Source organism: Thunnus thynnus, chromosome 18 (genome assembly GCF_963924715.1).
Source record: "Thunnus thynnus chromosome 18, fThuThy2.1, whole genome shotgun sequence".
NCBI classification, from domain to species: Eukaryota; Metazoa; Chordata; class Actinopteri; order Scombriformes; family Scombridae; genus Thunnus; species Thunnus thynnus.
The window spans coordinates 1,146,536-1,172,298 of record NC_089534.1 but is presented as its reverse complement, the minus strand read 5'-3'; the positions used below and the strand labels follow the sequence as shown (position 1 = coordinate 1,172,298).

The following is a 25,763-nucleotide window of genomic DNA, read 5'->3' as shown; positions in this document are numbered from 1 at the left end:
AGACATGTATTATAATCAGACTGAATGTTTGCGTTAGCTGATTTCTGTTTATAAATGTTATTATTTCACTTTATCACTTATTTTGAAAGTTTTACTGCAGTATTTCCGCAATCACCTGATCACTTTAACGATTCATTTGTCTATAAAATGTTAGAAAATACATAACACTATTTAAAGCCCACAACCAACGCGCCTCAAAAGCCTCAAAATATTCAGTTTATTCATAAATATGTATATTCACAGTTGAGGTAATTACAATAATCATAGCAATTACAATAATGTAATAATAAAACAATTGTAAAATAAGCTTTTGAATGCAGGACTTTTATTGTAATTGAATATTTTTTCATTGTGGTATCACTAGTTTTACTTTAGTACTGAGTACTTCTTCCACCACTGAGTTTATTATTGAAATAGACAAAAAAAAGCAGCAAATCATCAGAAGTGAGTGACTGGAGAGGGATAGTGTTTCCTGTTAGAAAAATGACTAACGATTAATGAATTATAAAAAAAGTAGTTGCCACTCATTTTTTCTGTCAATCAACTAATCAATTAGTCAACTGATCATTTCAGCTCTATGCGTAACTCCCAAACTGGTTTGTACATTTTTGTAAATGTAGATTAAATCAACAAAATACAACATGTTAACAGTCATCTTTATTACAGCTTTAGCATTAGCTCTGCAGTCGAAGCTAATAGGCTAACCTCCTCTGGCTGTATCACTAACGCACAGATACAGAGTCTGCAGCCACTAGTGGCTCTGTGAGGCTGCACAGCAGAGCTAAATGCTAACTTCAGCTAGCACACTCACAATGACAATACATATAGACCAAAGTAGTGGATTGACAGACCGACCGACCTACAGCTGCATGGCTGAAACAACGTTTAGGAATCATCCACAGTCTTGGATGTTTCCTGTACAAAAGTTTAGTGAAGCAGCAGTTCTTTAACCACCAATCATGAAAATGATTCTGATCTGTATGTGGTTTATCTCTCTGTCTGAGGGTTAAATATAATTATTTATTAACGGAGGACCGAAGTGTCAGAGGAGGAACTCCTCAGGAATTCATTAGATTATTACGGCTCAAAGTGCAAAGAGCTGGCAGCTTATCAGGCCATATCTTCCTGTTCTACTGCTCACCACCACACCAAAGTAAAAGTCCAAAGCTTCATCCCAACTCTATATTATATCAACAGGAAGCCAAACATGCGACTTTTACTCACAAAATATAACAATTAAAATCATTATTGATTAAACTATCCATCACTATATAAGAACACAACGCTCCACCTTGAACACAACTTGAGTAAATATAAGTACATTGTGCTGATAAAACCTCTCTTTCACTCTTCACTTTAAGTAAAAATAACTAAATTAGTGTTTTTTAATAGTTTTACTTAAGAAAAAGGAGTATTTCTTCTACCACTGCTAATACCAACATTCCCAGTAAGAGGAAGGGTGAAAATAAAGCGAGACAGAGTTTGCCTGCAGCCCCTAATCACTAAATCCTTCCCTGGGGAGTGTTCAGAGTGTTCCTTCCACCGTCTGACCATGACCTCAGTCAGGGCCAGCAGTCCCAACCCATCATCTAAAAACAGTTTGGGCTGAACCACGTGTCCCCTTCCTGAGCTGTCAGACCATCATAACCCCTCCCATACCCATGTTTTAGCTCTGGTGACCACAGAGGCAGCAGCCCTGTCGAAGCATCAACAGCCACAGAAAAACACACACGTGATGTCGAGTGTCAAAAACAAATCAAGGTTTAATCACATAATTTACAAAAAAAACAAATACATTGTCCATATCAAACCTACACATATGTGGCTGGTTCAGTGCGAGAACATTAAATGTTGTGTGTCATCTCAAACAATCAACCTCTGTAATTATCAGCACTGTCACATCCTAACCAGGTCTCATGAAATTTCAAGAAACAAACACAATGTTAAAAATACAAATATGGAATTTCACACAGGAAGATGTGTTTTTCTTGTTTAGTGAAGGAGACACGACTACGAACATGAAGTAGCTTTTGGTGGAAAGTAATACTGGATCCCAACAGTTTTATGTCCTTTTTTCCCCCACACTAATTTCCTTCAAGATGTGTGGGACGAATCAGGACGTCAGAAAGAGACAAAAGTAGAGTTGAACTGAACTTAGGCTACATAACCCGACATAACCATGCAATGTTGGTTCTAGTATGGCATAAAGTGTCATGTTTAAAGACATTACTAAAGAAAGATGGTGCAGATTTTTATTTTCAGTTGCTAAAGAGAATTTAGCCAAATAAAACTGTTTGCTGCTGAATTGAACCAATGTGAATCGACTGGGTTCTGCACTGAGCTGTTAGCTAACCTGTATCTCTTTTAGCTAAACTGAACCATTTGCTAACTTGAACCAACTAGTTTATCTTCTACTCTGAGTTGTTAGCGAACCCTAAACCAAGGTTTATTATCTAAGCGGAACCCTTAGCTAACCTAAGCCAACTGTTTTACCTTCAACAATAAACTGCCAGCTAACCTGACACAAACTATTCTACCTGCTAAACTGCCCAATTAGATAAACTCAACCAAACGGATTTAGCTTTCTCACTGAGCTGTTAGCTAACCCAAACAGTAAAGCTGCTAAACTGAACCAATCGCTGTATCAACTGTTTTTGCTGCTTAACTGCTCTGTTAGCTAACCTGACCTAAACAGTTTTGTTTGTCTCGTTTAGCTTCTAAACTAAACCTGAACCAAGCTATGTAACCATGCAATGAGACACAGGTGAAAATGTCAGGTTGACTTCCTGCTGTTGATCTGAGCAGTTTTTTAGTTCACATAATGGAATTTGAATTTAAGAGTTTGAGTTAATTTCCTAAAGTCTTGCTAAATATTTTCCCTTTCTTCAAGATGAATCTTCACACATCTTACATCAAAACCACACATCTGTTGGAATTACATAAATCACATAAATAACAACAGGACAAAGACTGACATCTACAAATGTAAACACAACGCCCTCACAACGTTCTTTTTCTTGTAAAAAAAAACAAAAAAAAAAACAACTAAGGCGACTGAGTGGAGTTATCATTGGCACTTTCCCAGAATATGAATACTGTGGTGGTGTGGTTTCATAGCCAATACTTAAATATAACACGATGACTGTCAGTCCGTGAAATTAGACAGTCTGGGAGGAATGTGGAGGAGAAAACATCATTAATCTTCTTCTGCTTCTTTGTTTCATTCATTAACTCCTTAGTTTTTTTTAATGCACTAACTCACTGGCCTGCTCATTCACCTCACACTTCCACCTCATCATTCTGTCATTTCATAGACTGCACTTTTCTTTACTCTGCTTTCATGCACTCGTTTATTCATCCATTCGGTCGATTCCCCCAATTCATCCCTTCAGTCATTCATTTCTGCACATGGACAGGCAGCAGTCAGCAGCTTTCTGACCAGAAAGAAAAATCAAGTCAGTTTAACACTACACAGGTGAACACGGCAGCTCAGGGCAGTTTGTATTGTTCCACATACAGCTGCTTCATCCATATAAAGTTACAGTATATATGTATTTATATATCAGCCATCTTCACCGAGCCGTCAGACGTTATCACCCAGATATGTTCACTTGTGTTGGTTTTCAGAGTCAAAATGCCGTCCTGGCAGTCGCACCTCCTCGCAAAGAATCAGTTTAGTGAGAAAACACTTCATCAGGTAAGACACCATCCATTCATTGTCCCATGAATCCAGATAATAATTTAACTTGGTGTCATGGCGATCGCACACCGCAGACAGGAGGAAGGTCTCTTTGATATGGTTCACCTCCTTTTCTTTCTATACAAGTTGATGGTAAAACAATGTCGAAAGAGTCTGTCCTCTGTCCTCCACCTCATGTGGTTTTCTCCTTTTGGCTGCATTTGCTGTCTGTAGCCTCCAGATGGCGCTGGACTGGGTGTTGGAGAAGGTTCTTCTGCTGGTCTTTGAGGCGGAGATGTCTCGGTTTGACCGGCAACGCCACAGCCAGCAGAACACAGCCGACATGGAGGCTGAAGTACCAGGACCTGCAGAGAAAAGAGGTGCCGATGAGGAGAGATGTTAGCGGTGAGGAAAAGTTTACAACTGCCAATCCTTCTCACTATCAAATACCTCTAAATGAAGAGTCAAAGTGTAATTTTGACACACTGAATGAATATTTACCCAACGTTATAGTTGGTGATGTGTTGGTAAAATGACCTAAACAGCACTGAATTAGGGTTCCGCCATGTTTGTTTGCATTCCAGACATTAATGTATTGTTTTACCTCCAATTCTTTGGTGATTATTACCTCTAGGGTGTTGATTTGAAAAGCAGCAGTTAAGTTTGTCCGTTGAGTTTTTGTCCGTTGAGTTGAACTCAATGGACACAAAGCTAAATCTAACTGATACAAGGATAAACCTGACTGAGTTAACCTGAATTGACCCTTATCCAACACAAAGTGAAAGAGTTCATCCTGACAGACAAACTTATACTGGAATTAAACCTGAGTAGCGCAAAGTCAAACCTGACTGACACAAAGTCATCCTGAGTTAACACACCAGACTAATACAAGGATAAATCTAGGTTAAACCTGACTGAAGCAATGTTAAAGTGCAGTTAAACCTGAAAATAAGTTAAACCTGAATTAGCCCTTATCCAGCACAAAGTTAAACCGGACTTAATCCTGACAGACAAAGTTAAACCTGACTAGCACAAAGTTAAACCCAAGTTAAACCTGACTGATTAGGGCACAGCGTTAACCAGTACTGAACTTTTTCACAATCAGAAGATCATAATTACCACTGTATGAACAAACAAGGCATAAAAACAGAAATATCAAACATTCACTGTGGTTTAACATCAACTGGTGAGACTGACTTAATTCTGCTAGTTAAAATGTGATTACAGACATTTATCTCCTCGTCTGTCTCTATTGTACTGACCTGTAAAACTTAAGTGACGGACCGACGGACAGCAGGACGAAAGGCACCACAGTGTAGCAGATGGCGATCTGAGTTGCCGCCCACGTGATGACATCATAGACCTGTTTGTGGGACGGCGACTGCAGGAAGTGCGGCCGAACGTTGTGTCTGACCTAAAAGAGTTTATTCACATTTACATCCGTATAACATTTAAACGTTTACATTCCTGAAGACGTTAGCATGAAACCCACTGTGTTAGCAGTAAGCATGCGTTAACTGTTAGCATGGAGCATGCTACGGTGTTAGCACAGAGCCAACAATCAATTATTAGACTGTTATGCTAATGTGTTAGCATGTAGCACTGCAGTAAGTAATCCAAGAGGGACACAGTTGATTGATGCTCTTGTCAGCTAAAAGTTAAAAGTTATCAAGTTGATAAGCTAACAGCTAACAGTTTGTCAGCAGGTTAATCAACTAACAGTTAGTTATCAGGATAAAAAGCTAACAGCTAACAGTTAGTCAGCATGTTTATCAGCTAACAGCTAACAGTTATCAGGTTCATAAGCTAACAGCTAACAGTTAGCAGCTAGCTCACCGCTCTAGCAGCCAGTGTGATGACGATGCCAGTGAGGAAGGTGAGGTAGTATCCTGGATAGGCTCCGTGCCACATGGCCGACAGGATGAAAGTGGCTGCTGTCGGGTGGTAAGGGCACCGCTCATAACACACCCTGTCAACCAGAGGTCAGAGGTCACACACACAAACACAAAGCTTATATTTCTGTTTCAAAAACGGTTCAACTGATCCTGAACAAAAATCACAGAGTCTGATAATGTGTGGCGCTTCATTATTGTGTAATCTTGTGGTGTGAGTGTGCAGGTAAATATCAGATAATCTGTGATGAATTTGGTTCTATAAACTGTAACCTGAGCAAATCCTCCACCTGTGCAGGTGATCTGTTACAGGTAACCAGCAGGTGACAGCAGTCTGCAGTGTACATAATCACATGTTCACGAGCAGTCAATCAAATACGAATCTACCTTAATAGTCATCTCCAAAATCTGACCTAGTAATACTCAGTGTGAAAAAGTTCAACTTATTTGGGTTATTGGTAATAAAACTGGATGTGTTGGTTTGTTGGTAGTTTATATTTACTCATATTTATTTTACTCATTAAACAGACAAGTAACTAAACCAGCTCTGTCTCTGTAAACCTGCAGCGTTAATGTTGAATATTTTCTTTACTTTCATCGTCATCTCTGATCACTGAGACAGTAAAGTTAGACAGTAAAAGCAGAAGTCTTCAGACCTTTTGAGCCAGTGTGCCGTCTGAATGTTCCAGTTGTCGAGGAAAACCTTGAAGCTGGTGGCAAACTGAAAGAAAACAGAGAAGTTTGATGATCTGACAGCCTGCAGAGCTGCGAAGCATCGATAACACCAGTTAACGGTTTGTGGTGGTGGTCCTGACCTCGATGTTGAGGATCCTCAGGTTGGAGATGAGGTCCCAGCGAGGAGAGCCGTCGCTGTCGTAGCCGTTGAAGCCGAAGCCGGCGGCGTTGTTGATGGCGTCAGCTGGAGTCAGAGAAGTACAGAGGAGGACATGTGGTGAAATAAAACAATAATAATAAACTTGAATTTGAATAGTACCTTTTAAAACAGTGTTACAACATGGTTTTACACAAGAAAAACAAAATGAAAACAAATGGAGGATGCAGACACCCACCAAGCGTCCAGACGAAGTAATACTTGGGTCTGGTGGTCAGCATGGACAGGTACAGGTAGACCGCCTGAGCGTAGAACGGCGTGTTGGCGATGAAGTCATCGTCGATGTTTCGCTCCACGGGGAAAACCTTACACACCGACAGAAAGACCAGCAGGCAGAAGAAGGAGGTGGCCACTTTACGCACCACCTCCATCTGAGGACACAACAATAAGAGATACGACACGATGAGTCGCCGTGTTTGATCATTTCTAACCGGTTAGTCCTGGTCATGTGACCTACGTTCGGCGAGGGTTCGCTCTGCCTCAGCTTGCCGTTGACCTTCCTGTCGGCCTCCTGGTCTCTATGGCGACGGGGATCTCCCTCGATGAAGGCGATGTAGTCGTTGTAGGAGCAGGTGGGTCCGGCCAGGATCCCCATGAAGTTACAGTTGTAGCTGAAGTACTCGAGCAGACTGGGCATCCTCCTGCACACAGACACTGGAGCAGTTTACTGGGAGGACTGGTACCAGTATGAACTTCTGCTTTATACTAGAAACAAGTCCAAACTGTGATCATATAAACCCTAAACCTTTCATATTCAGGTGGAGTGAGCTGGAATCTTTAACTTCAGGAGTTAACAAACCGAATTGAAGGTGAAAACGATGCTTGTGATGATTAATTAGTTTACACACTTAATTAAAGGTTTATTTGAGCAGCTAATCCACTAGTTTTAAAAATTACACAAATAATGAAACATTAAAGTGATACTCCAGTAACAAAGTGTTTGGTCTCACAAAATGCAGAATATAAAAGGAATGGTGTAAATCTGTGCAGCAGAGGTGGACGTGTCCTGACTTTTAGACCCTTTTATGACTTAAACTCTAAAACACTGGATCCTACATTTCCCATAATGCATCCTAACCCTAACCAAGGTAGACAGCCACGTGTTTGAACCAAGCGGCAACCTCCGGGGCTGTAAGATGAAGCCAAAAACTGCAGTTCCTTGAACGGCCACTTGAGGCTCCAAAAGCGAGTCAATCCCCATAGACCTCCATGTTAAAATACCCAACTTTACAGCAGAAATAAACATGTTTACAGCCTGGTATAAACAACGGTTTTGGTCTCTCTTTTTTTATAACTCATCCGTATAAATTTTATTAAGCCGTAAAGTTCTGCATAATGAAGGACATGGCTGCTTTGAGTGACAGGTCCGCCAGCCACTAGGTGGCTTGTTTCAGCCATTCGGCCCACCTCTTTGCCCATTTTTGATTGGCTGGGAGTTAGGCAGCGTCACGCACTGCAAAGATGGCGACGGCCGGAGCGGCTCGCTTTGAGCTTCAAAACCGCTCTTCAGAAACCAACCGGTGTCGTTACGGTAACTACGTCCATGTTTATATACTGTCTATGATTTAAACTCCAGGAGTTGGACATCTGCTGTCTTCAACCTCAAGCTCAGATTTATTATTTTCGGTGGGAGTGACCCTTTAAATTGTGAGACTTAAAGCAGTTTGTTTACACAAAAACTATTTCTGTAATTTCTGCTGAGCAGCAGCCTCTACGGCCACAAGTAGCAGCTACAGGGTGCCTACATTTCCCAAGATTCCTTTCAGTTGATTGAGGCAAACTGACTGTTACCTGCTACCTGTATGTATAGTAAGTCTACAAGCCCCTTTTAAACTAGCTCTAACCTTAGTTAGCATTCCTGAACTACATTTCCCATGAGTCTTAGCCACACAGTAAAACAAACCTTATCGCCAAAATCTTCTGTCCTGGTGTCAGATGTTCCTCTTTTCGTGCCATTCCTGTCCAGAAAAAAGACAAACTGAATAAAAACTGCTAAAATACTATAAAATGTTTTTAGCCAATAAGCTAACCTGTAATCCATGCTGCAGTCAGCTGGTTTATTTGACAGTAGAGTTAATCTGGAGCTGCTTCTAATCTTTGTGCTAAGCTAGGCTAACATCTTCTTCTTGGATTTCACTCATTTGGCAGTTTAATGTTCTGTTCGAGTAGGTGTCACTTTTTCCCTAAATGAGTTGGATTATCTGATTGTTTCAGAGTTTTCTTACCGTCGTGGATTTCAAACGCCAGGCTGGTGATCTTCTGTGTGATCACCATCATGGGTCTGAAGAGAGAGCAGAGGAGCAGGAAACAGATCAAACATAAACATTATTATATGTATGATATGATAATATTTTATCAGCACATTATAATGTATATGATAATGTGTTGAAACGTGTTAATAATGTTTTAATAACATGTAAATAACATGTCGATAACATGTTAATATGTAGACAGTGTTTATAATGTGTTAATAATGTGTTAGTGTTAATAATGTGTAAATAAAGTGTTAATAGCATGTTAACGTGTTGATAACGTGTTAATAATGTTAGTAACATGTAAATAACGTATTAATAACGTGATAATAACGTATTAATAACGTGATAATAACATTGCTGCAGTCTCACCCGGTGAAGTCGGCGGAGTACATGCCGTAGTCGAAGACGTAGACTCGAGTGATCTGACACAGACTCAGGTAGCTGAGCGCCACCAGCAGGCAGTATCTGAAACACACAGGTCAGCTGATCATTCACCTGTTAGCAGGTGACAATAATGAGTCATGATTGGTTTCATGATAACAATAAAAAGAAAAGTGCTGCTAGTGTCCACTGTTGCTGCTGCTGCTGCTTCACATTAAAAGACCTCCGCTGGAGGAACACGGGAGGGCTTTTATTGTGAAGAGGCCTCAGAGGGAGATGAACCGGCGGTGTTGCTGCCTTGCTCACTAACGTCTCCATTTATTATTTATTCTGCAGACAGTCTGATCTGTGTGACCTCTGATTAATGAAGGCAGAGGAGCTGCAGGTCTGCAGTTACATCACTGCCTCGGTATCAGCATCGCTCACACAGACCAGCAGAGAACACGAGACGCTTCGATATCTCCACGACAACACACAATCTCTGAGATGTCACTGAGCCAGACTGATGTCTGAGTGTCGTCTCTCAGCATCATCAACTGTAGCTCTGCTTTTTCCTTCTACTGATTGTGCTGTTTTGTCCCAGACACCGTCGGTTCTGTGTCCAAACAAAACAAACAAACAAACAAACAAAAACAACACCAACATCTCGGCCTGTTTGAACCGATATGACGACAGGAACAAAGAGCCTGTTAAAGCTCATCAGATGAGCTGCTGTTCTATTGACCTCTGCAAATGTAAAGGTATTTTGTTTCATTTTATTTATTTGTATGTTTGTGCATTTATTTATTATTTATTTGTTTTTATTTATGGTTATTGTAGCCTTGTTGTTCCTATAAGGATTTGTATCATATGACCCCATGCGGTATCGTTGCTTCACCTTCAGCTCTGGTGATCAGCTGCATCACTGTGTTTATTAGTGTTTCTATTCATTCATGTCAAACCTTAAAGAACAGAACTCCTCCTCCTCCTCCTCCTCTTCCTCCTCCTCCTCCTCATCTTCATCAGAGGTAATAAAAAGCTGCCATCAGCTGTCTGTTTTGTCTTTAATGGACGTGTCTGCAGTCAGAGGCTTCTCGTTATCTCTGGACTGATTAATGACTTCTTCTTCTTCTTCTTCTTCCTCTGGGAGTTTTAATGTTGCAGTGGATCCGTCTGAGCACATCGGATCCTTCTGGTCAGACTGGTTTTATCTGATCTGTCTCACGGAAACACATGAACCAGTGATCCTACTTACTTGTGCATGTGTTCGACTCCGGTCAGGATCATGATGCCGTAGGTGAGTCCACTCTGAACCAGGAAGTGAAGCGCGTACCTGCAAAAACACAGGAAGCAAAGAGATTCACCTCCAAGCACAAAGAAGAACAGACACAATTCTTTTATTATTATTACTTTCTATAATACAAGTCTGGTCTTATTCTATATTTTTGTTATTGTCAGTGAATCTTGATACTCTGACTTCTCTCTCTGTGTCAAACTCATTACTTCCTGAAGACATTTCAAGACGTAAATCTTTAAAAAAAACAGCTCACAGATATATAGTTTCATTAGTAAACTACAGGAACATCAGGGTCCAAACACCCGACACAACATTTAATATAAATTAGCTTCATTTCTGCTGGTTTCAATAATAACTGTTTATAATATTTAGTCTGGAGTGGATTTTAAAGTATAAATTTGGGGTTATTTTATATATATTTTCATTTTATTCTTGCTCTTTGGTTCCTACTGAAATTCTTAAAAAAAAGACAAACATATAGTTTAAAATGTTCAGTAATCTCTTAAAACAGCTGATCTCTGTAGTATTTTAACAAACAGGATTAAACCTTTTAACCAAAGAGTGTTTTTGCGTCATGCAGCCACATGTTTTATTATATATTATCAGAAATGCCACCTGTTTGCATGTGAATAATACCTCCAGCCATCAATATATTTAATGAGCTGCAACAATTAGTCAATTAATCGATTAGTTGATCAAAAGAAAATTAGTCAGCAACTGTTTTGATAATAATAATAATTGTTCTTTTCATTTTTTTTAAGCAAAAATTCCAAATGTTTGCTGGTTGCAGCTTCTCAGATGTGAGAATTTGAAGTTTTTCTGGACAGTGAAATGAAAACTTTTAGATTTTGAACCGTTGTTCACACAAAACAAGACGTCAGCTGGAGCCTTTAGAGGTCATACGGGTCATTTTCACCATTTTCTGACATTTTAAAGACGGTGACTCTAAATATTCTGCAGATTAACCGATAATCAAGTTCTGATGTCACGTTCTGTTTGTTTACATGATGGTGAATCTGCTTCCTGTTTCCACACAGACACGGATGTATCAACATGTTGATATTTTACACAATCATTTTACTTTTCTCATTAAAGTATTTAAAAATCATGAGCTGTATTTATATATATATTTTTTCACAGTTTATTTATATTTTGAACATATGCAAAGATAAGTAAATTAAAGAACACAAAAACACAAAACAGCTTGAAAATAAAACAATACACATAAAAAGTAGAAAAAGACATAAAAGAAACAAGCGATTTAAATTAAGACCCTATAAGAATGTATATAATAAGAGAGAGACAAAACAAATATTTCTATTATAAATATTGTCATATATAATAATAGTGTCATATATCTCTGATCGGTTAACATGAAATAATTAATATTAATATGAAATTCATCCGTTTAATCAAAGTATTATTTCTAAAGCCTCATGATAAATCTAAAACCTGTATCTGATCTGTATTTATGATAAATTACAGTAAAAATGTTTGAGGTCATTACAGAGTTTGTCCACCAGAGGGCGGCGACATGTTTGTTTTACACTGTAAAATGCCACAAAACAAAAAAACGTCATTTAAGATTCCTTATAAAAAAATATTTAAGCTAAAAAAAATGAATATCAGGCAATAAAAAGTGTTTTCTAACTGTACTGATGCTGGTTTCTGCCTCGTTAATCACATCTTACCATCCGAAGCAGAAGAGAGCGAAGTAGAGTCCCAGCAGAGTCGCCACCACGTGTCTGATGAAGGGACTGGTTTTACTGGGATGGAGGAAGAGACGAAACCAGAAGGCCGACAGCAGAGCACAGAGCTGACAGACCACAAAGTTCACCTGCACACAGAGACACACACCTGGAGATTAATGCAAGCAGCTGAGATCATGTTTAAGAGTCCAGGTGAGTCTCAGTCTGAGCTTCTTCATCACCTCCCTGCTGTTTTGGTCTCTGACGTCTCTGCCGGCTAAAATTAGAGCTTCAGAAGATATTTATAGTCAGAGAGCTCCGACCTGCCGTCCGTTAGACAGATGACTTCAGACAAAAGTGTCCCTGGTAAAAAATATCCAGAGTCCAGAGGTGACGGAGAGGAAAAGAACCTGAAAATCTGCTTTTTAAACTTGTTCATGAGCTGCAGTTTGACCAGATAACAAACCAAACTCTCGATATATCTACTACATACGGCTGAAAATCTACCTGGAAACAACATTTTTACAGCAGTCATAGTTTAAATGTTGAAAGTTGACTGAATTATTTTAAATCTTGTTTTCAACATTGACATACCAACAGTTTACCATCATCGTCATCATCTCAACGTGCTAACGGCTAACTTTCCCGCTAAAATATCTCTAATTGAAAGAGGACTTAGGACACTATTTTTGGAAGATGCAGGACTTTATTTTAAATAAAGCTTTTCTTCGCTGTGAGGGATGTTACTTGTTTGGTTTCAGATGAAAAAGAAAACAAAATAATTTATATATGATGAAGAAATCATCTTGTTTTTGGTTGTAACTAGCAGAACGTTGAGAACTCACAGCTGATTGTAAAGGTTGTAATATTTAACAAAAATCTGTTGGGGAACAAGTAAAGGAGGCATGTCAACGTTCTTTGGTAAAGTCCTGGTATGTAGCTCCTGCTAGCTTAGCAATACGACTGGCTAATGTAAATATATGGAGGCCGGGAGGTGTCATGGAGAAAAAAGAAACCTAATAACAGTTTGATTATGAGTCAGTGAATTTATGCTCTCGATTGAATATCACATGAAATATTGTGCCTCCTCTCGTAGAAGGCAGCGAGTTTTTATGAGCTAGAAAATACATTTAAGGGATTACAAAGTAAACACAAGGTTTGCCAAATTTTTAAGTATATCGACATATCGCAGTCCAAGATCAAATGAAGACGAGACGGCATGAAGGCAATAAGTTATACTAAGTATTAACTTGATTAATTTGGTATTAAAATGTGTCCACAATACTGTTTTTTGGTAGCAGACATTTGAATCAAGTACTATTGTCTCACTGCTGAATCTGCAGATTATTTTCTTGACTAATCCGTTAATCAGTTCGTCTACAAAATGTCAGAAAATAGTGAAAATGTCTGTTCTCATTTCCCAGAGTCAAAGACGTTTTTGGACTTTTTCTCTAATCTTTGATTTTTGCTGAAATATTGGATCATTTGAACATTTATTGAAATGAAAGCATGTGCGAAGTTTAGAGGGAAAAATCACTATTTGGTGGAGCTGTTAACAACTCATAGACATGTGAAATGTGACCCCGACTACACACTGCTTTTTGTAAGACGTCAAAAGACAAAAAGGTCGGAAACCACTGGTTTCATCTTTAACAATGTGTTGTATTTTAAAAGCTTGTTATATTTCCCTCTGAAATGTAGAAAGTAGCACCAGTAGTACCTTAAAACTGTACTTAAATATAGTAGTTGACTAAATGTACTCAGTTACTTTCCAACACTGACTAATTGATTAATTAACTAATTGTTGCAGCTCTCCTCATCACAGAGCTGTTTTATTAACTCAGCTGCAGTGATGATGAAGAAGCACCACAGTAATTATTCTTCTTATCGGTGAGTCCAGTGACCTGTTTTCATTTCCTGCAGCAGAGGTCACTGAGTTCACAGCAGCAGATTAACAGCGAAGAGAAGACGACCTTCGCTGTGATGAAGACTCACTCTGCTGCTTCGCTGAGACCAGAACAGAAGGATCCTCGTTAAATCAACGTCCTCATAGCAGTTTATTACCACACAGTGTTTCTTCTTATTAAACTCCATTAATCATGTTTTCCCACTTCTGTTCTCTGTTTTATTATTTGACACCATGACAGGTGGATATTTGATGATTAACAGCTGATTGCTAATAGATTTTATTTATTAGGGACCGAGCCCAAAAGGCAGAGGACTACTGTAAAACAATAGGGTCCTCTGCCTAAGGGTGAGGACCCTATTGTTTTTCGTGTGTTTGTTTCTTTCATTCTTTCTTTATTATTACGCCACTTAAACCCTAAATTTGACCCCCTAAACATGCTAAAAAACTCACCAAATTTGGCACGCACATCAGGTCTGGTGAAAAATTTCATAAAATGTAAAAATTAACCCCCAAAGTGCCAAAATGTGCTCTCTAGCGCCACCTATGTAACTAAAATGGCCACCACGGCCCGTAGGAATGTCATAGAGAGATCAAACCAAAACTCAATTATTCGTCTCATCAAGACCTACAAATCATACACTGACACCCCTGACCTAAATCCAACAGGAAGTCCGCAATTAGCCTTTCAAAATAAGACTTTGCCCCAATTTTGGACCCCGAACAAACTCTACCTCCTCCGACGGCGTTAATGGTATCGGCTTCAAACTTTAATAGATGACTTATGACACTATGCTGAAAAAAAGTTGTTAAAAACTTTGTAATAACTCAAACAGTTTGGATTTTATAAGCCCTGAAAGTTGCAGTGCGACATCACACCTTACAATGTAAAACAATGGGGAGGCATGAACTTTGTGTCAAACTGAGGCTTCTGATGCCTAAACTATAAGTGTGACCACTTTCAAACCTGTATCAATGGATTCACCACGAAATTTCCTACTAAAATATGATTTTTAATGTTAGATTTGGCCAAAGTCATGGGATTTATGAGGAGATTTCACAAGAAGCGTACTCGAAAATCCTCCTCTCCAACTGCTCCTGGTGATGTCACTCCCTCAGTGCTGTGAAACATTCTGCAATACACACTCATTATAAAATCACAGGAGGAGCAAGAAAAGACTTTAAAACTCACACTCTAATATCTCAAAAACAATAAAAGATAGAAAACACATGTAAATTCAAGATTTGTAGGTCTTGTGACTCATTTAAAGTTTTTTCAGTTTTATATCACTGTAAAATGAGTTTTTAGACTGAATAATCACTTTGATCTTAAATTAAAGATATTAAATTATCTTTACTAAAGTCCCCCTATTAATCATTAATAATCAGTCTATAAAGAGTTAATAACTGGTTTATAACTCACTATAACGCAGCAGATATAAGAGTTTATTCATCTATTTGCTGCTGTATAAACATAATAAATGACAATATATTTAAACACAGCTGTGATGATATTAAATATGTCTTCATATGAGGAGTTATAAATACTGAACATGAATAAAGACTTAAATCTGGTTATTCTGATGTTGGTTCTAAAGAGCTGAGACAGAAAAAACAATCTGTAATTTAGTGAGAGAAGTACAACTCAAATACTACAGAGTGTTTATCAGCTGATCGTCTCTCTAAACATAAAGATATGATAAATCCTGACAGTCTTAAACATCATCTGTGTTTCTGTCCTAACTTATGAAATACTGGTGAACCTGCATGAAACATTGAGTCTGATCCAGTGTTTCTCCTCCTGGTTTTGCTCATATGTGACTATATTAATAAGTGACTTCCTGTCGGGCTGCTACAGTCTCAGTCTGCTGATGGATGTTAATGGATGAATGTGTTTGTTATTGTAACTGGAGATTTTATATGAACCATCAGACACACTGACGTCCAGCTGTTGTTTCTGTGATATTGTGATGATTCGATGTGTGACGGATGTTCAGTGTTTTTCTTTTCTTCGTCTGTGTTGAGCTGAACAGTTTTATCCTCTAAATTCTCTTTTTTTCTTCTGTTTCTTTTATTAAGTGGAAAAAATAATAATGAATTAATATATTTTGGGAAAAACAAAAACAAAAACTTATATCGTATATGTGCTCATAGCTACATTATGGATTTATAAAACATTTATTAACTGTTTATATACTAAAATTTAATCTAATTAACAGATTTTATGACATTTTACTCAACAATTCATTGATAATAGATGTTTGTCGTGTTTCAGACTGTTTGTTGTGTTGCAGGCTGTTTGTTGTGTTGCAAACTGTTTGTTGTGTTGCAGGCTGTTTGTCGTGTTGCAGGCTGTTTGTCGTGTTGCAGACTGTTTGTCGTGTTGCAGGCTGTTTGTTGTGTTGCAAACTGTTTGTTGTGTTGCAGGCTGTTTGTCGTGTTGCAGGCTGTTTGTCGTGTTGCAGACTGTTTGTCGTGTTGCAGGCTGTTTGTCGTGTTGCAGACTGTTTGTCGTGTTGCAGGCTGTTTGTTGTGTTGCAGGCTGTTTGTCGTGTTGCAGGCTGTTTGTCGTGTTGCAGACTGTTTGTCGTGTTGCAGATTGTTTGTCGTGTTGCAGGCTGTTTGTCGTGTTGCAGACTGTTTGTCGTGTTGCAGGCTGTTTGTTGTGTTGCAGGCTGTTTGTTGTGTTGCAGACTGTTTGTTGTGTTGCAGGCTGTTTGTTGTGTTGCAGGCTGTTTGTTGTGTTGCAGGCTGTTTGTCGTGTTGCAGGCTGTTTGTTGTGTTGCAGCTGAGCCTCAGAGGACTGTTTGCTGTGTTGTAACATCTGATCCGGCTGTAAAGTGAAACAGGCGACGCTTGTTGATGTGTTTCTCATTAATAATGGACGTCCTGTAAACTGAGCGTTTACAGTCAGACACTCTGCTGCCGTTTCCTCCGTCTGCTCCCTGAAGCATCGACGCTCATCGTTAAGTAACAGACGAGACGTCAGAGTTAATTAGTTAATTAAGAGCTGAGCTGATCGGTGAACGATGAGTCCAAAATATGACCAAAGTGTCACTTATTGACCTGAACTAACCTGTCAGGAGTCTCATCATCACAGTAAAAAAGATCATTAATGAGAGAAACACTAAATGGATTTTTGATCACAGTGAACTGAAAAGTTTTACATGTTTCTGTGGAAATTAAAATGTTGAGAAAGATACAATTATAAGTTCACTTAACGTCTTAAAGATCCTCTGCAGGTTGTTTTAAGGTTGGTTAAAATGACATCTCCTCCTTCTGCCTCATTATAAATCCAGAATCTGTGAATATTACTCATAATAACTGTAAAGTCCATACGTGATGCAGCTAAAAACCTTTAACATATAAAATACAGCTCACATCTCTACAACATGAACTCTATCTGCTCTCTGACTCTCTCTGCTGGTCAGAGGCTGAACTGCGTCTCACTGAGGCGACGCGTTAATCCAACATGTTAATCAGCAGCCTGATGGTTATTTTCATGATGTCGACGTCTTTTAACGTCTTGTTTTGTCCGACTGACAAACAGCGAATCCTCACATTACAGAACCGACATTTTTAATAAATGATTTAATTGATTAATAGATGATCAAACCTGTTATCAGTTTATTTCCTGGATGTTGACTCATCGATTACTCGACTGATGTTTTAGTTTTAGTTGTTTATCTTTTGGAATCAAATCATCTAAACAAACTGAATGATTACAAGACTCACAGATAGTGAAACCACCAGCAGAGTCTGCTGTCACCAGTAAACCCAGTAAACACCTGTAAACACTAGTAAACCCAGTAAACCCAGTTAACACCAGTAAACACACCAGTAAACACCAGTAAACACTAGTAAATCCAGTTAACACCAGTAAACACACCAGTTAACACCAGTAAACACTAGTAAACCCACTTAACACCAGTAAACACTAGTAAACCCAGTTAACACCAGTAAACACTAGTAAACCCACTTAACACCAGTAAACACACCAGTTAACACCAGTAAACACACCAGTAAACACCAGTAAACACACCAGTAAACACCAGTAAACCCAGTTAACACCAGTAAACACACCAGTAAACACCAGTAAACACTAGTAAATCCAGTTAACACCAGTAAACACACCAGTTAACACCAGTAAACACTAGTAAACCCACTTAACACCAGTAAACACTAGTAAACCCAGTTAACACCAGTAAACACTAGTAAACCCACTTAACACCAGTAAACACTAGTAAACCCAGTTAACACCAGTAAACACTAGTAAACCCACTTAACACCAGTAAACACACCAGTTAACACCAGTAAACACACCAGTAAACACCAGTAAACACACCAGTAAACACCAGTAAACCCAGTTAACACCAGTAAACACACCAGTAAACACCAGTAAACACTAGTAAATCCAGTTAACACCAGTAAACACACCAGTTAACACCAGTAAACACTAGTAAACCCACTTAACACCAGTAAACACTAGTAAACCCAGTTAACACCAGTAAACACTAGTAAACCCACTTAACACCAGTAAACACACCAGTAAACACTAGTAAACCCAGTTAACACCAGTAAACACACCAGTAAACACCAGTAAACCCCGTTAACACCAGTAAACACACCAGTAAACACCAGTAAACCCAGTTAACACCAGTAAACACACCAGTAAACACCAGTAAACACACCAGTTAACACTAGTAAACCCAGTTAACACCAGTAAACACACCAGTTAACACCAGTAAACACACCAGTAAACACCAGTAAACCCAGTTAACACCAGTAAACACACCAGTAAACACTAGTAAACCCAGTTAACACCAGTAAACACACCAGTAAACACCAGTAAACCCCGTTAACACCAGTAAACACACCAGTTAACACTAGTAAACCCAGTTAACACCAGTAAACACACCAGTTAACACCAGTAAACCCAGCTAACACCAATAAACACACCAGTAAACACCAGAAAACCCAGTTAACACCAGTAAACACACCAGTTAACACCAGTAAACACACCAGTTAACACCAGTAAACCCAGCTAACACCAATAAACACACCAGTAAACCCAGTTAACACCAGTAAACACACCAGTAAACACCAGTAAACACACGTAAACCCAGTAAACACACCAGTAAACACCAGTAAACACACGTAAACCCAGTAAACACCAGTAAACCCAGTAAGCCTCTGCTCTTGTGATCGACTCGCTCTGCAGTTGTGGAGTAAACGATGTGATGATGTCATCTGATCCAGGAGGTCGGCCTGGCTGACAGCCAATCACAGCGCAGGACGTCTACCTGTTACACAGCTGACAGAACAGCTGATGGTGATGATGGTGATGAAGAGTTTCAGCTGTTTACAGTCTTCTTACTGGATATTAAGACTACCGAGGCTGAAGTCAGAACATCTGGATACTGAAATGTGACGACGTTTATAATTACGGTAAAACATGTGATTGATATCGATCCGCTCAGGAGCTGCTGGAGGTTTGTTTACATGGCGACGAGACACAAACTGCTTCATGTTTCCTGTTTTTATCTGCAGCTGCTTCTCATCAGGTTCAGACTGAAACGCTCAGTTCAGTGTTCAGCTGTGACTCCGGCAGCTCTATGCAGCAGTTTTCTCCTGATCAGGTGATGTGATACATGTTCCTGTTGATGGTTTCACACTATGTCAAAGATCTACAGGCACCGAGAGACAAACACGGATGTAAACAATACTAAAATACTACCAGCGCGTAGATGTTTCATGAGGAAGGAAAAGCTTCATCAAACGCTGATGGTGAGAAACTCTGAATGTAAACAGAAACTTTTCTTTGTTAATAATAAAACTCCATGTTGACGTCACGTTTACAGGTTTGTTTTTAATCACATGTTCAGTTTGGCAGAATAAAGCAGAGTGGAAGACTGAGTGAATGAGGCCGACGCCAGTCCTCCCATTCATTTGAATGGGGGTAGTGCGTTTCGGCTGCAGCTGTTTTGGCCGCTGCGGCGCCGCACCGGACCTGACGTCACTGCGGCTGAAGGCTGCGGTGGCCGATCACAGCTGGAGATCAGACCGATCAGAGTAGTAAACTCTGCCGTGACGGAGCACAAAGACGCTACTGGGATGAGCGGAGGACATTTATCTTCATATGATGAAGTTAAAAATAAAGTCAGACTTTGCTGTCGGCTTCTCGACTCGTTTTGAAAAAAGACGAGAGAAATAGAGCGAGAGAGCGCAGCTGTGGTCGAGCGAGCTAGAGAGTGAATGAAGAGAGGGAGCGCTGGTAACGAGAAAGCCGGTGAATCGGATCAATAAAATGTTATTTTCTGATTGTTTCACAGTGGTAACGTTCTAGAGCACAAATAAACACGCCCACACCCCCCCCCACACACACCTCCGCTCAACCCTGCAGCTGAACGCCGCACCGCCTGATTTGGTCTGAATACGGCCTTAATGATGACGAACATGAATCATGTAACTTAAAAAACATCAGATCTGTGTGGAGCGATGATGAGGAGACTGTAACCTTCCTCACATCTCGTGTGTGTAAACGACCACCGAGACACATCATGATCTGATCAGTCAAACCGCTTCCTGAGGAGGTCTGAGACACATGTGACCACTTCTCCTTTGTGTACTGATGCGTCGCCGACAAGAACGTAACAGGAAAACACGTCAGTCAGTGCAGGACGTGGTGGTTGTTATGGTGACAGCACGTCAACGCCAAATGACTTTGTCCTGCCGACATCAACAAGCTGGATCAGTCTGAACATGAACATTAGTTCCTGAAACATATCAGACTGACGTAATAACTGTTTGTGGGGCTCGTTGACCGTCTGGTGGACGTGATGTAGGAACACATCTGATCAGCTGGAGACGCCTGATAGACACCGGTGTGAACACATGGATGTATAAAGAGAACTGGATACGGCGTCGGAGGCGGGGCCCCGTTCATTCCTATGAAAGTTGCTCAGTGGCACATGACGCAAAAAAAAAAAAAAAATCGACTTCCGGGTATGAAAGTAACCGGATCCTCCGCATTGTGCGGCCCATAGAGCGAGCGCACTAGTGGCTTTCGCTGGCCGAGTCGGCTACTTCTGGTTTAGCCCTCCGGCTAACTTGAATGGGGATAAAACAATTCACGGATCAAACGAACGGATCAAATTCTGGTAGTGAGACGAGTCATTTCGCTCAGATTTACGGACGTCTCTTTCACAATGCAAGTCTACGGGAAAAAAGTCTTTTTGGGCCCAACAGTGTCATGTGACGTTGTAATTACACGGTTTGGCCACTATGTCAAATTTACTTCAAAGCCTGGTGCTGTTCCTGTATCAGGTTCTCTTTATACATCCATGATGAAGCCAAAAAAGTTCGACTTCTGCGTATAAAATTACCGGGATCTTCCGGGTTCATTGGGCTCATAGAGCGAGCGCAGTAGTGGCTACTTCTGGTTTAGCCCTCTGGCTAACATGAACGGGGATAAAACAATTCAATCGTGCAGCTCTTTTAGACTTTTGGACCGAACGGATCAAATCCTGGTAGTGAGACGAGTCATTTTGGAGGTTGTGATAGTCAGAAAAAATTATCAGCTGATTTACAGACGTCTCTTTCACAATATAAGTTTATGGGAAAAAGTCTTTTTGGGCCCAGTAGTGTCATGTGACGTTGTAATTACGCGGTTTGGCCGCTATATCAGATTGGCCTCACAGCCCGGCGCTGCTCCTGGGGGGTTTGTGTGAACAGTGATGTGTCTCAGTCGTCCACTCGTGTTCTGCTTTAAAAGGCACCGACTGGAGAATTAGCGCCACCTGCTGTTTATCTGCTGATATTCACACAACAACAGCAGCAACGGAAGGAAACAAACATTCAGGACATTTTCTACTAATGATTTCCTGGAAATTTGCCTAATTTTTTTTTCTACATTTGGATGAAACTTGTTAGAGTCAGTTCAGTGACTTTATGACTATTTCTCTATTCGTGCTACGACATTTAGCATTTTCTATGATGCTTTAATTATCACTTCAGGCGACAGCAGCAGCTTCACTCTCAGAACAAGCCTGCTGTCTGCTGACCTGTTAATCCAACACACCTGAGTCCAGTCGTTTTTTTCATCACTTTAAACCTTCCTGATGTTGTTTTGTATTCTCAACAGTCTTCCTGTAATTAGTTTTATCAGTTACAAGTTCAACTCTCTCTGTGTTACATCCTGCTGAACAGCCTTCATGGTTCTGTTAACTCTGAGTTTCACGTGAAAGAGTGAGAGTGAGATACTTCATGATGCTGACATGTAAACAATTTCATTTCCAGATGTTTAAAGTCTTCAGTGTAGAGTCGGTACTTTATGCTTCTTTGTCTCGACATGAACAGATTATTCTGATTATGTGATGCACATAAAAAAAGAGGAAGTTCATGTCCGAGTAGCAGGATTTCATAACGGATCAATCGTTCTCTGGTTGCAGCTTCTCAGATGTGATGATTTGCTGTTTTTCTTCATCATATTTGACAGTAAACTGAGTTTATGAAGTAGAGCTGGAACTATTAGTTAATTAATCAATTAGTCAATCAACAGGAACTTATAAATCAGAAACTATTTTGATAATTGAATCATCGTTTTTCTAATTTTTTTAGTAAGTAAAGTTGATTTAATATATCAGCTTTCACAGAGCAGGAGCAGAATTATTATAGAAATAAGATCATGAAATAGTAGAACATAAGAAACAAACAATAAAACATAAACAACAACAGAAAAACATACAAAATACAAACACTGGACACTAGGAGGGGAGACGAAGGACGGTTTGAATAAATGAGTCTTCAGCTGCTTTTTAAAAGGCGTCAACAGAGACGACAGATGTTACACATCTGGTTCACTGGTCAGAAGACCTCAGTGGTCTGCTGCTGACGTGAGGAAGCATCAGGAGGTCAGAGCTGCTACGACTCTACAAACAAGAACCTTAAACCTGATGGAAGCCGATGTAAAGATGATAATATGAGTGTGATGTGAGTCAACAGCTGCGTTTTTAAAGGAAAATGACAAAAAATTTTGCTGATTTAAGAGAAACAAATGTGAGAATCTTACATGACTGTAAATTTTACTATTTCGGGGTTTGTTGGATAAAATACGACACCTGAAGACGTCACGTTGGACTCCAGGATGATGTGACGGATACTTTTCACCTTCTTCTGATGTTTTATTGTCCAAACAGATTAATAACAGATTAATCGATCAATAAAAAATGATCATTTGTCGCAGCCCCTCATTGAAGACGTCTTCATCAGCTCTACAGTTCTTCAATTAAATGATTCATCAAGAAAATAATCATCATTAATCAATAATATAAATAATTGTTAGTTGCAGCTTTTAATGATGTGATTCTACTGGAAGTTGTCGGTAGTTTATATTCAGTAAATATAAAACATTCTGCTTTATGAGTACTTTAACTTTTAGTGAATTTTGCTGATGCTGCGTTTGTACTTTAAGTTATATTTGAATGCAGTACTTATATTTGTGGAGAGTATTATTATATACTTTTACTTGCAGGGTTTGCAGACAGACACCAGCTGATCCGGAAGCTCAGAGGAAACATAAAGGATGCTGTGAAACATGAAGACTGCATGATTTCATGTTTCATCATCACATGTGAACAAACAGTTGAGCTCCAGACTGTCACTCACGCTGCATCCCATCAAACAACCGACGCTCCACCGACCGGATCTGCTTCATGTGTGTCTGCAGACCGGAGGCCTCCATCCATTTTGAACAAACCCGACGTTCATTCAGCGGTCTGATCCGCCCGGTGTGTTCGTCACACGGCCGCTTTTTGTTGCACTCGTGTCGGTTTAACGCCGTTTATCTGCAGCCGGTCTCCGCCCCGGAGCTCCGGAGCTCCGGAGCGGCCGCGGCGGGGTTCCGGGGGGTTCCGGGGCTCGGCCCCTCCGGTGTCCCGGTGGGTCTTACCTGATCCAGAGGCAGGTTGGTGATCTCGCTGACCGGCTGCAGGAGGCTGGAGCCGGTGCAGGCCGCGGATCGGCTCTCTTCAGCGGCCATGGCTCCGTGTCTGCGGCCGTGTCTGCTGCTTCTGTGTCCGGCTGCAGCGGCTCAGAGGCGGCGGCGGAGGCTCCGTGATCCGCCGGCAGTCTGTCTGTCTGTCTGTGTCCTCCTGATGCTCCTTCCTCCTCCTCCTCCTCCTCCTCCTCCTCTTCCTCCTCCTCCCTCTGCTGCCCCCTCCTCCTCTTTCGGTCTTCTCTCCTTTTATTCTTTTAGCCACTCTCCTCCTCCCCCATCTTCCTCTTCTTCTTTCTATCCCTCTCCTCCTCAATATTTGTTCTCCTCTTTCTTTCTCCCTCTTCTTCCTCCTATTTGTTCTTCACTTTTTTTCCTTCCTCTCCATCTTCACTACTTGGCCATCTTCTGTCCTCTCCTCTTCCTCATCCACCTCTTTCTTCTTTCTCTTCTCTAATCCCTCTTTATCTTTAACTTTAATCCCTTCTTTTTCCCTTTCTCTGCTCTCTTCCTCTTCATACTGTGATGATCTGTGATGATTCCTCCTCCACTTAGTTTTCCTCCCTTCTCTCCTGCTTCCTCCTCCATCATGTCTATCTTCCTCCTCCTCTACATTTTATCCTCATTTCTATTTTTATATTTAACTGTACATATTTGACCTTTTTCCAGACATACATTTCTTTGTATATATTTTATTTCTATTTAACTGTTTTCACTCTGACTAGATGCTTTCTGTGTGCAATGACAATAAAGTTGAACATCTTACAAAAAGCAGTGTGTAGTCGGGGTCACATTTCACATGTCTATGAGTTGTTAACAGCTCCACCAAATAGTGATTTTTCCCTCTAAACTTCTCACATGCTTTCATTTCAATAAATGTTCAAATGATCCAATATTTCAGCAAAAATCAAAGATTAGAGAAAAAGTCCAAAAACTGAAAACAGATTTGTGTATCAGAACTTTGTTTTTTCTTCTTTCCTCTCCCATTAATCATCTCACCACCCCTCAGATTTATCTGCTGACCCTTTGGAGGGGCCCGACCCCTAGGTTGGGAACCACTGGACTAAACTAGCTAACTGTATATAAAGTAGTGTAAACTAGCTCCACCTCCAGCAGCTACAACAGTAACATGCTGCTCTAACACTGATGCTTCACTATTAATAATCTAATGATGTCATATATAATAATATATCAGTCAGAGGGACCAAACCACTACTTTTACTGCAATACTTTAACTACATCAAGCTCATAATACTTATGTACTTTTACTGCAATACTTTAACTACATCAAGCTCATAATACTTATGTACTTTTACTGCAATACTTTAACTACATCAAGCTCATAATACTTATGTACTTTTACTGCAATACTTTAACTACATCAAGCTCATAATACTTATGTACTTTTACTGCAGGAGGATTTTACATATAGGACTTCTACTTGTAATGGAGTATTTGTATATTGCTCTATTTTACTGCAGTAAAGGATCTGAGTACTTCTTCCTCCTCACAGTGTCTGACATCAAACACTGAAAGACTTGTACTTTCTCTCCATCACTGGGTTTTTGGGAAACACCGATTGACATTTTTCAGCATTTACTGACATTATATGGACTAAACAACTAATTGATTAATTGAGAAAATAATCCTGAACAGAGATATAGTGAAAAAAAGTTTAACGCTCAAATTCAAAAATGACATAGTTCTCAGTCTATTCATGTTTTCAGAAATGATTTCCTGACATGTATAATGTGTTTGGAAAGAAATCTCTCATTTTCCTTAATACGGACTTTAATCTGT

At 39.9% G+C, this 25,763-nt stretch overlaps 1 protein-coding gene and 1 long non-coding RNA gene across 2 annotated transcripts; one reads left to right on the top strand and one right to left on the bottom strand.

Moving 5' to 3' along the window:
• Positions 1 to 1,738: 1,738 nt before the first annotated feature.
• mboat2b (membrane bound O-acyltransferase domain containing 2b) lies at positions 1,739 to 24,666 on the bottom strand. Its single transcript, XM_067572673.1, has 13 exons — positions 23,919 to 24,666; positions 12,067 to 12,212; positions 10,334 to 10,411; positions 9,088 to 9,183; positions 8,689 to 8,744; positions 8,367 to 8,421; positions 6,921 to 7,104; positions 6,642 to 6,834; positions 6,387 to 6,490; positions 6,228 to 6,292; positions 5,516 to 5,648; positions 4,942 to 5,093; positions 1,739 to 4,044 (listed from the first exon to the last, which is right to left on the bottom strand). The coding sequence occupies exons 1-13, from the start codon at positions 24,006 to 24,008 to the stop codon at positions 3,873 to 3,875; spliced, it is 1,524 nt and encodes a 507-aa protein (XP_067428774.1). The 5' UTR covers positions 24,009 to 24,666; the 3' UTR covers positions 1,739 to 3,872.
• LOC137169464 (uncharacterized) lies at positions 9,190 to 14,165 on the top strand. The gene is made up of 3 exons (XR_010924461.1): positions 9,190 to 10,375; positions 12,079 to 12,276; positions 13,987 to 14,165. It is a non-coding gene; the product is annotated as an uncharacterized lncRNA (long non-coding RNA).
• Positions 24,667 to 25,763: the final 1,097 nt, after the last annotated feature.

What these genes read in the sequence shown, in the direction of transcription:
- mboat2b (XM_067572673.1), bottom strand. Translation starts at nt 24,008, where the DNA reads ATGGCCGCTGAAGAGAGCCGATCCGCGGCCTGCACCGGCTCCAGCCTC. An exon ending in GCTCTCTTCTGCTTCGGATG is followed by an intron (nt 10,412 to 12,066) that starts GTAAGATGTGAT and finishes GTGTTTTTGCAG; the next exon opens with GTACGCGCTTCACTTCCTGG. An exon ending in GGAGTCGAACACATGCACAA is followed by an intron (nt 9,184 to 10,333) that starts GTAAGTAGGATC and finishes TGTGTGTTTCAG; the next exon opens with ATACTGCCTGCTGGTGGCGC.